This window comes from Macrosteles quadrilineatus, unplaced genomic scaffold, assembly GCF_028750875.1.
Source record: "Macrosteles quadrilineatus isolate MER2022 unplaced genomic scaffold, UCM_ALF_1.0 Scaffold_664__1_contigs__length_39216, whole genome shotgun sequence".
Classification (NCBI taxonomy): Eukaryota; Metazoa; Arthropoda; class Insecta; order Hemiptera; family Cicadellidae; genus Macrosteles; species Macrosteles quadrilineatus.
In genome coordinates, this window is record NW_026543257.1 from 6175 (window position 1) to 21100 (window position 14926).

General features: G+C 38.4%; 1 protein-coding gene across 2 annotated transcripts; it reads right to left on the bottom strand.

Annotated features, from left to right (window-relative positions):
* Nucleotides 1-891: 891 nt before the first annotated feature.
* On the bottom strand, nucleotides 892-13956 carry LOC128982582 (39S ribosomal protein L52, mitochondrial-like). 2 transcript variants are annotated; one of them, XM_054401541.1, is made up of 4 exons: nucleotides 13623-13938; nucleotides 3029-3113; nucleotides 2459-2597; nucleotides 892-1173 (listed from the first exon to the last, which is right to left on the bottom strand). In XM_054401541.1, the coding sequence occupies exons 1-4, from the start codon at nucleotides 13663-13665 to the stop codon at nucleotides 1018-1020; spliced, it is 423 nt and encodes a 140-aa protein (XP_054257516.1). In that variant the 5' UTR covers nucleotides 13666-13938; the 3' UTR covers nucleotides 892-1017. The 2 variants fall into 2 exon arrangements, with proteins under 2 accessions (XP_054257516.1, XP_054257515.1); XM_054401540.1 differs by lacking the exons at nucleotides 892-1173; nucleotides 2459-2597; nucleotides 3029-3113 and adding an exon at nucleotides 10448-11164 and having other exon boundaries at nucleotides 13623-13956.
* Nucleotides 13957-14926: the final 970 nt, after the last annotated feature.

Genomic DNA, 14926 nt, shown 5'->3' on the forward strand with positions numbered 1-14926 from the left:
GGTCGGCCAGTGTGCTTGTAGTTGTTCACACGATGCTTTTTCCACTCGCTCAGTAGCTGGCTTGAACCAAATCCTCCAACATCTTTGAGTAACATGCGCACAAGCAACTGCGTTCACACTGGGCTACTTTACACGCCTACTCGCTCAAAAGCTGGTGAGTTGGCGTGTAAAGTAGCGGCAGCGTCAACTTTTTCCAGAGCTTTTTTACAAGCAGCTTTTGAGCGAGTACGTCGTTCACTTTGAGCTATTTTACTAGCTGCGTGTAAAAAATCCGGCTTGTAGCTTGTAAACTCGCCCCGTGTGAACGGGGCTATAGATAAGTTAATAGCTTAGAAACAAATTTTGTTTTACCTTACCGCAGCTGATTTTGGGTATATGGTTTCCATGGCAACATAACCTTGTTTGTTATTCGTAAAAATAAATTATTAAATATGCAAAACAAGAAGCAATATATTTATAAACATCATCAAAGTAAGAAGAAACATTAAGGGGGAAAATAATAATAATTAAACAACTAGTGGTGCTGCGTAGCGGTGACACAAGCGGCATTTGTAAGTCAGCCACCAGGCCTGCAGCGGACGTACGAGTAAGGCTCGTAAGTCGGCGCCAATGGGTTAACATATTCACTACTAAGGCCCTCATAGAAAGAAGTATGACGGCTGGACAATTAATTTCAGTGTATTCAGTTGTAACATTGTTAATGTCAGGAAAAGTATTGTTTGTGTAGCGAAAGTAATGTTTTATGTCAATTTGTTTTTGGTGTATGGAAATTGGCGATTTTCTAAGATCTCATCGGTATGGAAATGGGCTATTTTAGAATACAGAGTGATGAAAAATAATTTGTCATATTGAATATTGTAATAGGCTAGCAGAATAAATACTCCTTTTGGTTTGGCAAAACAACTTTAATTCTTGTAACTTTATACATATTTATACAAAAAAAATATCAAACTCACTAAATCCTAAATTGTTATAGCCTTGACTGGACTATCTGAAACAAAAGCATAAACACACCTGCTACTTAACACTGTCTTGCTTGACTCGGATTGAGTCTCCTTTAGGTTTCAACTTCCGGTCCAATATAGATTGAACTTCATCTTCATGTTCTTTCTCTTTCATCTTCTCTAACTGAAGAGCCAGGTCGATTTCTTGGTTGTATTGAATAATTGTTGCCTGTAAAATGTTTGAAAAATGTAGTACTACTACAGTACACTCCCGATTAACGCCTTTCCCGAGGATGTTGGGACACAGGCTATCTCGATTACCAAGAATCTTGGATAACACGGAGGTTATACCGATTTGGAGATTAAGGGTTACGGTACCACATTAGGAAGCCAAATACATTAAGCTAAATCAACACATTACAGTATTTGAAACAAAACAACGAGGTGGATCTTTCTAGTTTAAAAAGCATAAAATTACATTTTGTTATAGTTTGACCACAGCTTTCACTTGACGACACAATCATGTATACAAAACATCGTAATGACACTGCCTGTATACGTTCTGCAGATAGCTTGTAGGAGTTTTTTACACCGTTGGAATTAGCCATTCTGGGCACATATGGTAGAGCTTGGATGCATTCATCAATGATCATGGGTATCGACAAGATCGGGCGTGTCATTAAAAATAGTCAAATAGCTATCACAGGGTGTCTACCAGTTGATTAAACTTAATTTCAGTGACTTTAGTGGGGGACGACAAGGTAACTTAATCAGGCATACAATATTTTTTGCCGTAACGATTTTGAGCTGGTTGTTCAATATGATAATAATATTTAATTTATTAAAAATTATTTATGCCGTAAGTAAGTTTATAGGGGTTAATTAATCAATTATTTAAAATGGGACGCCACTATGTGTGTTTTGAGCAGGCTGCTCCCAAAATATGTTTGCTCTCTGATTCTGCACTACAAATTTAATCATTGTCTGCAGCAAGATGCAACACTCTTGCAACACATCCATTAGTGACTTGGCGGGGATCGAACCCGGGACCTCAGAGACTGAAGTCCCACGCTCTAACCACTACGCCAGCTCGTTCCCCTGTTTATGAGATACAGCAGGGCTACGTAAGATTTAACAAGCCAAATAAAATAATAAAAATAATATTTTATTCAATAAAGTAATGATTAGACTGATTCATTTTAACACTCAACAGTCAATAAGTACCTCATAAGTTTAGTTTTCCTATCTTATATTAAATTTAATTGGAAATATACTTGTGACAAGCAAGGAAGAGCCCGAGCGGCGAGCACTGTGCGTAAATTCCTATTGTACAGGACACAGGGTCTTTCTCCAGCGTGAGCGTTGTAGTACATGAGGGTGAGGAGGCGGTGTTGGACTTTGGACTTTGCCCTAGATACCCGCGACTAGTGCTGGACACACTAAGTGTACCATTTAAAGCTTCATCTATACTTTACTTTTCTGTGGAAAGTTACAATATAAAAGTTAATTCTTACCGTATGTTCTCGGTTCTGGCAAATGCGTTTGTACTGGCTAGCCATGTAAGGTGTCGGTCTTCCATCCATAAATTTGTAGTCAGGACCATCCCTCAACATTCTGTTGGCGTTTGGGTTGTCAAAAATTACTGAATTTCTCCTGTAAAAAGTGGTTGAGCGTTCAGTAAGGTAATGACAGGATCCAAATTTATGATTTGGACTTAGAGATAAATAGATTTACCTTAATTTTCAAAAAATAATTATACACAGTTTTTATTCAAATTTGTTTTTCTTGTTTATTTTGAGATGGTACCATATTGGAATAGTTGCATTATAGTATAATGTAATTGTTTGAGAGGATTGAAACCTGAGAATCCACTAAACTTGACTGTTTTAAACACAAAGTATTATTTCAATGAATTAAGAAGACTTAAAGAAGAATGAAGACCTAAAGTTTGGCTTAAAGAAACCACTGTGAACAAGTAATATAAGCAGAATTATTTTCTTACAAATCTTCCACACGTTCCCAAAATATTAATTCATCCTTATAAAAAATATGTAGGCTAATCACACTAGTTCACAAAAACATACCTCCTTGGTTCCATCATATAACGTTGATTCCGAGCTTTTCTCCATTTGTTTAAATATGCTCTTGAAATTTGGAATATCTCTCGGCCTGAAAAATATGGAATTCTTGACATGAAAAATGTATACACACATTAAAAGAAAGCACAATGCCAGAATTCAGTAACACTGACCTTTCTGTCTATCCTGCTAACGAGTTGTAAGACTCACACAACCTTAGTTAAAAAACATGAAAAATGTTTTACAACATACGTAAGTGTTATAAAGACTAGACTGATTTACTCTTTTCGTTTTAGACAAAATGAAGCAAATGCATTATATAATTGTTCCAACAAGCTAAATGACTCTTGACATAAGCTATGACATAAAACTAAGTAGTCCAACCTAGACGCTACAAACATACTATTTGATAACAATCTCTATACAGGCCTGTGACTGTACACATACCAAAGCCTATGTTCTTGAATGAGTACTGAATCAAGGCCCCACTAGGTAATGCGGCGACAAAGGTTGTAAAATGGGGGGTATCTGATGATCACTCAGCGTCAGATCACAGTTACATTGAATTCACTATAGGTTCGATCTGTACAAAAGAGACCTATAGGAACGTGAGGACAGACTGGAACCAGTAGTGATGCGCGATTGCGAGATGTTTGAACAATTGAAATGTTCCTTCTCGAGATGTCCCGCTTATCGATTGTTTCGATTGCTTAGCGAGAGGTTTGTACAATCGAGATGTTTCTCTCGATTGTTGCATTCGTTAAGCCTAAACGTCTGTTCGCAACTGTCTATACATTTCATGAGAGGTGTTACGAGGATATTAGGCCTAGTTCTTTTTCTAGATTCTTAGATTCTTATAGAATAGCAGACTATTATGCAAAACATATATATACTGCTGACATATGAATATTGAATATAAGCACTTACGTCACTCCGTCATGACAACAGAAATAGAAAATTATTTTAAAGGAATGGGTAATGGCAAATAATACCGTTAACAAACCATTTATGAGAACCTTCTGTCTCGTTATAAACATTTCGATTTAAATACAAACATTTTGTTCGTAAAATACCTCGTCTTGTCAATCAATAGTTTTTATTGAGTGGTATAAAGTCACTATTCCGTAGATAAAGTAAGTAATATATCTATAAACCTTCCTTGGTTTTGAAGTAAGATATACCTCTTATTGGGGGTAAATCCCCGGCAGATAGGCCTACAATAGAAATTAGATGATAATAATTGACGATGCAGCACACTTAACAAAACAATCGCCTAATCTCCATGAACATCTCGTTAAAAAGCCTCTTGGTTCTCTAGACGAATGCGAGTACAAGAGAAGAGAAGCCGTGCTGAAACGAAACAATCGTCACAAACGTCTCGATAAAGCCTCTCGGTAAGAACCTCTCGCTAAGCAAAAATACAATCGAAACGTCTCGAGATGTTCAAACAATCCAAACGTTTCGATTGTAACATCTCGCAATTGCGCATCACTAGGAGCCAGTATCGAGAGGTGCTAGGGGACAGACTAAGACAATTAAAAGACACAGAAGGGCAAGGGGTGGAGAGTATGGCGAATTCTCTAAATGCGTCCATACTAAGCTCATACCAAGAAGCGTGCCCGGAGACTGTAAAGAACATGTGCAGGCAAGCCTGCTGGTGGAATAGTGGGTTAGAAGCTCTGAGGAGGAAGGTTCGCAGACTGTATAATGTAGCAAAGCGTACAGGAAATTGGAACAACTACTCAAAGATGCTCACTGTTTACAATAGAATAATTAATTAGAAGAGCTAAGAAAGAGTCATGGAGAGAATTCCGTCAAAATGGAGAGTGTTTCTGAATGTGCAAAGCTTCATAGAGTACTAGCTCGAGGTCAGGCTAATCCTTTAGGAACAATGCTTCTAAGGAGGATGGCACATATACAGACGGCCCAAAAGAAGTGCTGGAGAGCCTTTTGAGCGCTCACTTCCCAGGATCCTTGCAACTGCAGAGCACAGTCCAGGAGGAGATAGATAGAGAGACTAGGGTGCGGACGGCAAGGGAAGATTGGGCTTGCGCTAGGGCTGTGATTACCTTTAACGGTATTAAATGGGCTCTTAGGGCATTTCAACCATTTAAAGCTCCTGGTACCGATGGCATCTATCCTGGGTTTTTGCAGGAAGGTGGGGACCAGTTGATACTCCCCTTGGTGCGCCTTTTCAGGACCAGCTTAGCCAGTGGAGTTATACTAACAGCATGAAGGACCTCAAAGGCGGTATTCAAACCGAAGCCTGGAAGGGACACATATGCTGTGCCCAAGGCTTTCAGACCAATCAGCCTTACATCGTTTCTCCTGAAGACCATGGAGAAATTAGTGGATAGACGAATAAAAGATAGGGTCCTCGTAAGCCGTCCTTTGCATCCGAACCAACATGCCTATTAGAAGGGAAAGTCATGCGAAACAGCCCTGCATGCGCTGGTAAGCAAGATTGAAAGTGCTTTCTTGAATAAGGAAATAGTGGTGGCTGCATTTCTTGATATAGAAGGAGCTTTTGACAACACTAGTACTCGCTCTATTGTATCAAAGCTGGTGTCAAGAAATGTGGAAAGCACTGTAGTGAGGTGGATGGGCAACATGCTCGAAAGTAGGAGAGAGCAAGCTTCTCTGTGTGGGACGGTGAGAGAGGTCAAGGCCCAAAGAGGGTGTCCACAGGGTGGCGTCTTGTCACAACATCTGTGGAACCTGGTTGTCGACAATCTCCTGTCCGAGCTCAATGCACAGGGCATGTACGCTCAAGGATATGCTGACGATATTGTTGTACTAATAAGAGGAAAATTTATGAACACTTGCCTGAAACTCATGCAGAGGGCATTGTCCATAGTGGAGAGGTGGTGTAACCAGGAAGGTCTGAGGGTCAATCCAATGAAGACTGTAATGATACCATTTACAAGGAAGAGAAATGTTGATATTGCTAGAGTACCAACTCTCTTCGGTAATCAGATCCAGGTTAAGAGGGAGTTCAAATACCTAGGATTAAGGCTGGACGACAAGCTCACCTGGAACAGCTATTTGGCACATATAACACAACGCTCTCAGACCACACTTATGATGATGAGACGGGCTGTTGGGAAGACCTGGGGTCTAAGCCCACAAATGACTAACTGGCTATACACTAGGGTTGCAAGACCAATGATGGTGTATGGCTCAGTGGTCTTGTGGACCAAGGTAATGCAAACTACCGCTGTTAAGAGACTACAAAAGATCCAGTGAGTGACATGCCTTAGCATCACAGGAGCCATGACAGGCACTCCAACTGCAGCCCTGGAAGTAGTGCTAAACCTGCCACCTCTCCACATCATTGTGAAAGGAGAGGCAAGGATACCAGAATGGCTACCAGTCGCCTACAGAATGGCTTGCAGTGGCAACTGGAAGTATAATGCCTCCAGTGAGCACACAAGAGTTGTAGACAAGGTGCAGATGAACACCTTGGAAATGCTACCAGACAGGTTGGTGAAGATCACAGATCTAGAAAAACCATACAATGTCAACATTGTTGACAGGGATGCCTGGGACAAGGGTGAACCTGAATACATGAAAAGGGGGATCACTTGGTATACGGATGGCTCGAAAAAGCCAACAGGCACAGGGCTGAAATATATGGAGTCAGACCCAAGGCGCAGTTCTGCGTAAGCCTGGGGAAAATGGCCACTGTATTCCAGGCAGAAGTTGTTGCCCTGTCTGAGTGTGCGAGAGTGTGTTTGAAGCGCGGTCTTATAGGCCACACTGTATACATGAACTCAGACAGCAAAGCAGCACTAATGGCACTTGACAGTTTTGACTTTACCTACAAGGCTGTATGGGACCGTCATCAAGCCATGAAAGCTCTGGGAAAGAACAACAGGATCATCCTTAGTTGGGTTCCAGGGCACAAAGGTATTGCTGGCAATGAGGGAGCTGACAAGTGGGCAAACAAAGGAGCTGAAAGCCCGCTCATGGGTCCAGAGCCGACTTGTGGCATTGCTTACAGCACAGCACGGAGCGCCAGTGGATGGGCATAGAACATTGAAGGAACTGGGAAAGAACATAAGGAAATGTACAGTCAAAGACAATAGATGCCTTAAACATTGGCAAGAAGGATTTGTCGTCAACAATACAAATTAATATTTATAAACTTTCCGGCCAACTACTGTAAATGTATCCAATTATTTACTTTGTACACATGAAGTGAACAGTAATTATCTCATACAATATGCAGTAATATTATTACTGTATATTGTATACAGGATACAAGAACGGGGTGTTTCAAAAATCAGTTTACCGATTAAGTGTATTTGTTTGAAGCAATTAAAAAATTAATTTGATTTAGGCTACATTATAATTTTATTGAAACTGAATTTACACTACACACAGGTTGTAATTCATGATAATCGCATGTTATTCTCCATAAGAATAACATGGGAATTTAAAGTTTAAAGTTTTTAAAATTATCTGCGTAACCATTATCCAACAGTCAATGCCGTTAGGCATATACGCTTCAATATACAAAATTATTTCTTTTAATGTTCTAAAAATGGGGAAAAAGCAATTTTTACCCCCATAAAACCCCGTTCCCATAGTCCGATCATGCTGGTTCGCAAATTCGTTTGAATAAACTTAGGTTTCTGCCAAATTTGATCAAAATCGTAGAATTTTTGCTCGAGTTATCACGCTAACGGACACACACACACACACACACATATATATATACATGAACTTGAATGGAGGTTGTTTTTGGCCTCTGGGGACCTCAAAACGGAAAAGTAAATCGGTCCCGCGTCCAGGTATTATCATGAGTACTACGGTAATAGCTTATTCACTTTATGGGAAATTCGCTAAAACGCTGTGAAAAATGCATTGAAGTTGGTGGAAAGCATTTTGAACAATTATTTTAAGTTTACAACCTATGTGTAAAGTAAATTCAGTTTAAATAAAATGTTTATATTAATAAAATTTATTTATTATTTGCTTCAAACAAAAATTCACTTACTCGGTAAACTGATTTTTTTAAACACCCGGCATATCCTTGAGGTTTGAGATGTACCTCAAAGGCATCTAATAAAATCTCTAGACACCTCCCAGCTGTTTTGAATATCATTAAATTTCAGGTTAAAATTGTATCTCATTGACAGTAAAATGAGGAGATTTTACTGAATACTAAATTTTAAGAAAGAAGGGGGATTTAAAAAAATCAAACATTTTTTGTAGAAAAAGGGGGGTTAAATGCTTTTACGCACGCAGTTAGCCAGGCTGCAGTGCGAGACTCCTGAATCGATCGGACTACTCACTAAAATCTGCCTCTACTGCTCAACTTTTTTTGACACATTGTTTGTCACATTCTCGTGCCGTTTTCTGTCATTCAATTCTTTTATGACCTGGACCTTACCTGGTCAGGGTTGAGCTTCTTTGCGCAGAGAACGCTACTGAGAATCCAAAAATTAGAATTTAGTAAGTTTTAAGAATATGTTTAACTTTTACTTCTTGTTTGTTGTTGTAGTTGTAGCTCTGTTATACATAGTGAAATAACCTTAATACAAGGGCTGCTTGTAAATTAAGGTTCCAACAAGTAAAGAGGTAAAAATGTGTGAATTAGGGAGCTCATAGAAGGCCATACATTTCCACAAAGAGACCAGCTGCAGATGTCAATCATTTTTTTGTAAAGACAGTAACAAAAGTTGAAGAAACATGCTTGCGGATCGGAGTGTTTAGGAGTACCGTACTTTGCCGTTGTCTATGATAAGTCTTACAGTCACCCCTTTCAGTTTAGCAATCTCTCACAGTGACACACCAATCTACAAGCAAGAAGATTTCCTTAGTTTTTCTCACTGTCTTATTAGAAACTAACAGACGGCCTCGTTGTGCAAATGTGCCCTTCCCCTAACGACCTCCACTACTTATGCATATTATTTTATACATAAAAAACACTTTTCTCCATCGACACATGTCATCTGCAACGGATTTCAATAGGGTTCAGGTTAGGGGGTTACTAACATTGAATCACCAACATTTAATCAGAGAACGCAAGTCATACTTGGCGAGAGCGTTGATATTCCCTGTCATTGTCAACGGCTACCATGAAGCTGATTGCTGCATAGTGGTGGGGACTAGTTATAATTGTTATGAAGGAAGTACAACATAGAGCTAGTGTTAGATTTGAACTAGCTTGCTCTGTCACAACGGGAGCTTTTCAAGAGAGCTCAATTAACAGGAAACTCTCGTACAAAGTACTAAGTGAATATCTTTCATACATTTAAAGCCTAAGATCTTATTTGGAACAAGAAAGGTGATTTGTCAACCCACCACCTGCTATATGCTAGTTAAGGATATGAATCCAAGGTAGATGTATAACGATTGTAATGACTCATGTTCCTTTGTTACTGACTCATAGTCTTCAGTAAGGTCATTAATGTAATACTCAGTAGCTGGGTACATTTTTGAACCCTAAAATGAAGGTCATTAGGTTTCTCTGATTTCAACTGGCGGCCTGGAGAATAAAAACATTTTTTTAAGCCCCTCAAAGCCAATAACACTATTTACACTAATTTCCTGGTTGTTGGTAAAAAAACTCACCTAAAAAGGTTTGGATTTGTTTGAATTTTTTGTAATCTTACAATTCTTTGATTTTTTAAAGAGTGTTTCTGAGTCAGACTGATCCGTCTATTACAATGGTCTTTTGTATTATATCAAATTAGTTTTATTTATTTTTATTTTATTTGACCAAGTTAAAATTGTACAAACTATTTTAAAACATATGATATTATGTGGCTTAAAATTAATTTGAGGATATTATTACTTTGTACCAATTTGTCATCAAGTCAAAATCATAATGTTGCTTTCACGTTATCATAGACAAATAGAATGAATATAGACCGGCAGCAGTGCTGCGGTCAGCATATGTTCCGGCGCCCATCGCTAGGAGTGGCGTGTAACTACGGCACACACCGCTGCAGACAAGGAGCGAAGGACACTGCCAGGCAGACACTGCCATGCTGTATGCCTGGCATCCGGCTCCTGCGCTCCTTGTCTGCAGCGGTGTGTGCCGTAATTACACGCCACTCCTAGCGATGGGCGCCGGAAGCTTCCTTTGACAGTCTATATTTATTCTATTTGTCTATGACGTTATTAAAAAAAATTCAGATTTGATGGGCTAACTTTTACTACACTTCATGATGTGAATATTGATAAAGAAATTAGTTGGAAGTAGCCTAATATTTAGATGTGTACAGTTAAAACTTCTCAATTCTAACACAGTCAACATCCCTGACAAAAGTTGATTCCAGATTAGTCTTTTAATGATGAACCTTCCAAGAATTTTAATAGTCTTAAAATAAAAGGTTTTTTATCAAGAAAAACACTCAAATATTACAATGTTTTATTATATTCATTATTTAATATTTAAAAACATGCCATACACTTGATTTTAAAACTTATTTAGGCTAACAAGTAATAAAACTTTTTCCAAAAAATTAAAAAATCTGTACCGGTACAGCTTTTCATAGTGTTAAGAACTAACAATTCACTTACTGAAACAAATAATTTTACCTTGACCTTTAATACAAAGTTAAGAGCAAATTCACTTGTCTTCTGGTAGCCATTATAAACAATTTGTAGAAAAATTTAATTATTATTTTCTCTTGACAACTGTCCAACCATCATCTTCAGCTGGTGCTTCTTCATCCGATGATGATGATGACTCCATTGGCACCGAGTGGGTAACCGAGTTGAGGAGAACTGTGTTAATTGGTGTTCTGCACGGCAGCGAGGACAATGCCGCCTGAAGACTCGGATGATCTCCAGTCTGATACATCTGGTAAAGTTGGCACAAATGATTGGCTACTTCATCGTTGGAGTCGTCTTCTAAAATTGTGGAAAATTCTGTATCCATCGCATCTGCCAAGAGGTCAGAGACATCATACCAGTCTACATTGTTAGTGATCGTCTGTGCAACTGAATCAATAATGCCCGTCAATTTGTGCTGAGTTACAGCAGGGGGGCCACCCATTCCGTGCTCCACGGCCAACTTGATGGCCGTCCAATTATTAAATACGATGCCAATCACGTCAGCAAAGCTGGAGTAGAATGGCTGGTCTTGTGAACTGTCCATTGCTTTCTTGATTCACATCCGCCAACCTGGAGTAAATTTTTAGGATAAGAATCGTTTGGTAAAAAAGTACTCATTAATCTTTTGTGTGTCAAAAATGGTAAATCAATAACTGACCAACTAGAAACATATTTAAAATCATGTAGTTGTTAGTGGAAATTTGGGTGTAACATAATTCTGGCATGGAGGCAGAAAAGCGATTAAAACTGCAGGTGACAATCAAGTTGAAAATTTGTAGCGTAATCCTATTAAAGAAGCTCGACCTGAATATTTCTAGATGATTTATTCCATTGTTTTGCCAGTTGTGAAACTGTCAATGTGGAATGCTATATACCCTAAGAGGTAGTCTTAGCTATTCCACTCTAATGATGTGATAAAACCTATTGCTAGTTATTTGCTTGAGAAACACCGGTTACACTGGTGTGTAAGGGGCAAATTTTTTTTAAATATTACCATTAACTATTGGATACTGAAGTAGACATCCCATCTGTATGGACCAGCTGTTGCCAATTTTTTTATTAAAAAAGAAAGTGAGCCAGTCACAGAATGTGCTAGGCCTAATGTCTAAAATTCTATTTTATACTTTATTTTTGTTGCTGACCAGGTTGATGGGTCATAACAGTAGCTAAAGTAGGCCTATAGCTCACCATAAGTCATTCCCTAAGATTGACTTGGTAAAAAGGGTTGTGTAGGCGAAGGAATTTAGTACCTAATTTAGATCAGCACAATCTGTCGGTCGCTCACATAAACTACAACGATTTGAATAAAAAATCTGGCTACAAATAACACGGGGGATGGAATGTGTAGTAGTATTAATAGCCAAAGCTATTACTAAAGATTTTAAATTGAAGATTTATAACAATTCTTAAAAATTAGCAGTGCTATTATAATAATATTGAGATATTCTTTTAATTTATTTAAAAACCCAAGGTTATAAGGAATAATAAGTTTATAGACCCCCAGGTATTTTACTCCACTAAGCCTAATGGTCATTGTGTCTGTGGTTATTAAGGTTTAAAAACGTCAAATATAATTTGCAAGACTGGCCTGCCTCTAATTATGTTGCAGCATTCTCTAACTATGGTAAAAAAACTAAACAGCTTGATTTTCAGGAATAACTTGATGGGTGGAACTTTTAATAACCCTACAGTAAACAAAAAAATGTTTTATAAATTTTTTTAGTGTGCTTTTAGCCTATCATAATGGCATCAACATTAAAATCTGTGATTTCCATATGGTTAAAATATAATCATCTCGTAAAACACATCATATAGCCTATCCTGATCATGATCATATCCTCGACTCAGCACTCGTAAAGACATCATATCCTGTAATTGCGACAAAATTGAGACAATCTACCGCGATTGCAAAGACATTATCGTTCGTGTTGCAATGAGCTAACCGGTAATGTTAATTAGGCTATTCTGCAGAACACTACAAAACACTAATTAATAAATAAGCTACACAGCATTTTTTTAAGTGATTTGCAATGTTTAAAAACTAAAAACTTGGTTCAATGGTAAGCTTAACATAAAATTTAACTTTTATTATCGAACTTAACTTAAAACCATTTAATACAACCCTGAATTTGCCTAAGACCGACCTACCACCCTGACCTACATAAGAATTACATGTAATTAGTCCAACAGTCATAGAGATCCTAGTTATCATTATTTCTCAGCAACGCAACGCCAAAGTTTTTCGCTCACCATTAAAAATGTTGGCTTTAAAGCCTCGTTCCCACGACACGTGGTAGGGCCATACCACGGATGTCCTTGATCAGTGAATATGCGAACATTTACGGACCAGACCTACTGTTCCCACAACGCGTGTTGCATCATAAATTTCAAGATCCGCCAATGGGCTGGGAACAGTGCAGAGAGCACCTCGACCCCCCTCTGCACCGAACACAAGCCATCGCCCTGCCTCACGTCATGGGGCTTTAACTTACACTTCTTCAGTTGATAAACCAGACTTATACTTTCATGACACGATTTTTGCTGTCTGGTTAATAAACCAATACTATTTTGACGTGCCTACATTTATATCCTATTACATGGTTTCTGACCGTAAGCTGAGATAAATGTATTTAAATTGCCAAAACTTTAACATACAACAACCGCAGCCTACGGTTCGGTGGCAGTGGACTGCTTTTTTAACATGGCTGTACCCGTGAAGTGTGAAAGCTCTCATGCTTTTCTTAGCACTACCCTACTAAATAAATTACCAATAGGCCTATTTCTTTTACCATACGGCGAAAACCATACAGTGTGAAACCAGCGTTTGTAATTTAATTTTAGAACTAGACATTGAGTAGGCCTATATCTATTGTACTTTAAAACTTAATGGTACCGGTAGTTCTAGCATAACTTAAAATCATGCACTTAACTTAGGCCTATACTTGGGTTTGGCTAAGAACCTTAAGTTAGACCAAGTTAACATCAGAGACACCTAAGAGCAATAGAAATTCCAAAATAGGCTACTCACTGGGTAGAAGTGTTTTACTCTTGAGAAAGAATACCAATGACATCTCAGTTTCTTCGATGAAATTAAATAAATGTTAGCTTAATCAACAATTTCAACCTAATTTTAATGGCAACGACAGAGCGGTAGCTAAACAATAACCATACTGATTAGTAAAGTGACGGTGGCGGTCTTCACTTCAACTTTAACCAAGCTAAAAGCTAAACCAAAGTTCCAAATCCAAAGTAGGCTATCAAACTCTCAACCTAACCAACGAACGACTCAGTAAAATAAGTAAGATTATTATTATCAAAAAATAACCTTAACGCTTAACATAACCTAGAAAAAATTTTTGAAGTGGTTGTGGTTGGCAGGTGGCTGTGGAAGCAGAAACAAAGCTGACAAGAACAAGAACAAGTTTTCTCTACAGGTTGCGGGAAAACGTTATTAAAAACCAAAGATTAAATATGTAAATGGTATTAAGTAGACACTTCTTACATTGTATTAGAAAATGTTAATAATTCTAAAAATGAAATTTAAACCATTCCTATTATTTCTTTAAGTTATGTTTTCGGGAATTATTGTGATGAGGGTGACCAAGAGTACAATAGTAAGCACTACTATTGTAAATGTTACCATTGTAATGGTACTATTGTAAATGGTACTATTGTAAGTGTTATCATTAGAAACTAGATTTTTACCTGAAAACAATGTAGCAAAAATGTTTCTGCTGTCACAAAAACTGAATTAACTACGATTTTTTTTAAATTGTATAACTAATAATGCCTCTTGTCGGCTGGTCTCTGTCACCAGGCTGTCACCGGCTCGGTCACCGGACACACTACCGGACCAGACCGTCTGGCACTTGTCTTATCGTGTGTGGGGCTGTCTGCAGACCAATTTTCTCGGACCAAACTGTCTGCGTGTCTGATGGTTGAACCCTCAGACCACAGATGGTCTGAGGTTCCCCCACCACTATTTTTGTCTGGTCTGTAGGTTTGTGAGTCAGTGAGTGTGTAGTGTTTTTTCCTTCCACCATGGTGTGTAGTGCTGTCTGTCAGGCGGCCGACCGTCGCGACAGTCTTCATCCATTTGTTCTCATCACGGTGTCTCAATTGAATGTTGGAATGTCTGGTCTGGGAGTGTGTAGAGCCGTCCAAGACAGTCTGGTTGCAGCCAGACAGGTCAGATGGTCTGGTCTGGAGGTCTGGCCCTATTTCATAATAAACTACAAGCTGTAACTTGTAATTTGTAATTTCCATTAAATTTGCATTGGGCAATCAGCTGATTTACTAATAACATTAGTTTTTCGATTGTTATGAAATATG

What these genes read in the sequence shown, in the direction of transcription:
- LOC128982582 (XM_054401540.1), bottom strand. Translation starts at nt 11,138, where the DNA reads ATGGACAGTTCACAAGACCAGCCATTCTACTCCAGCTTTGCTGACGTG.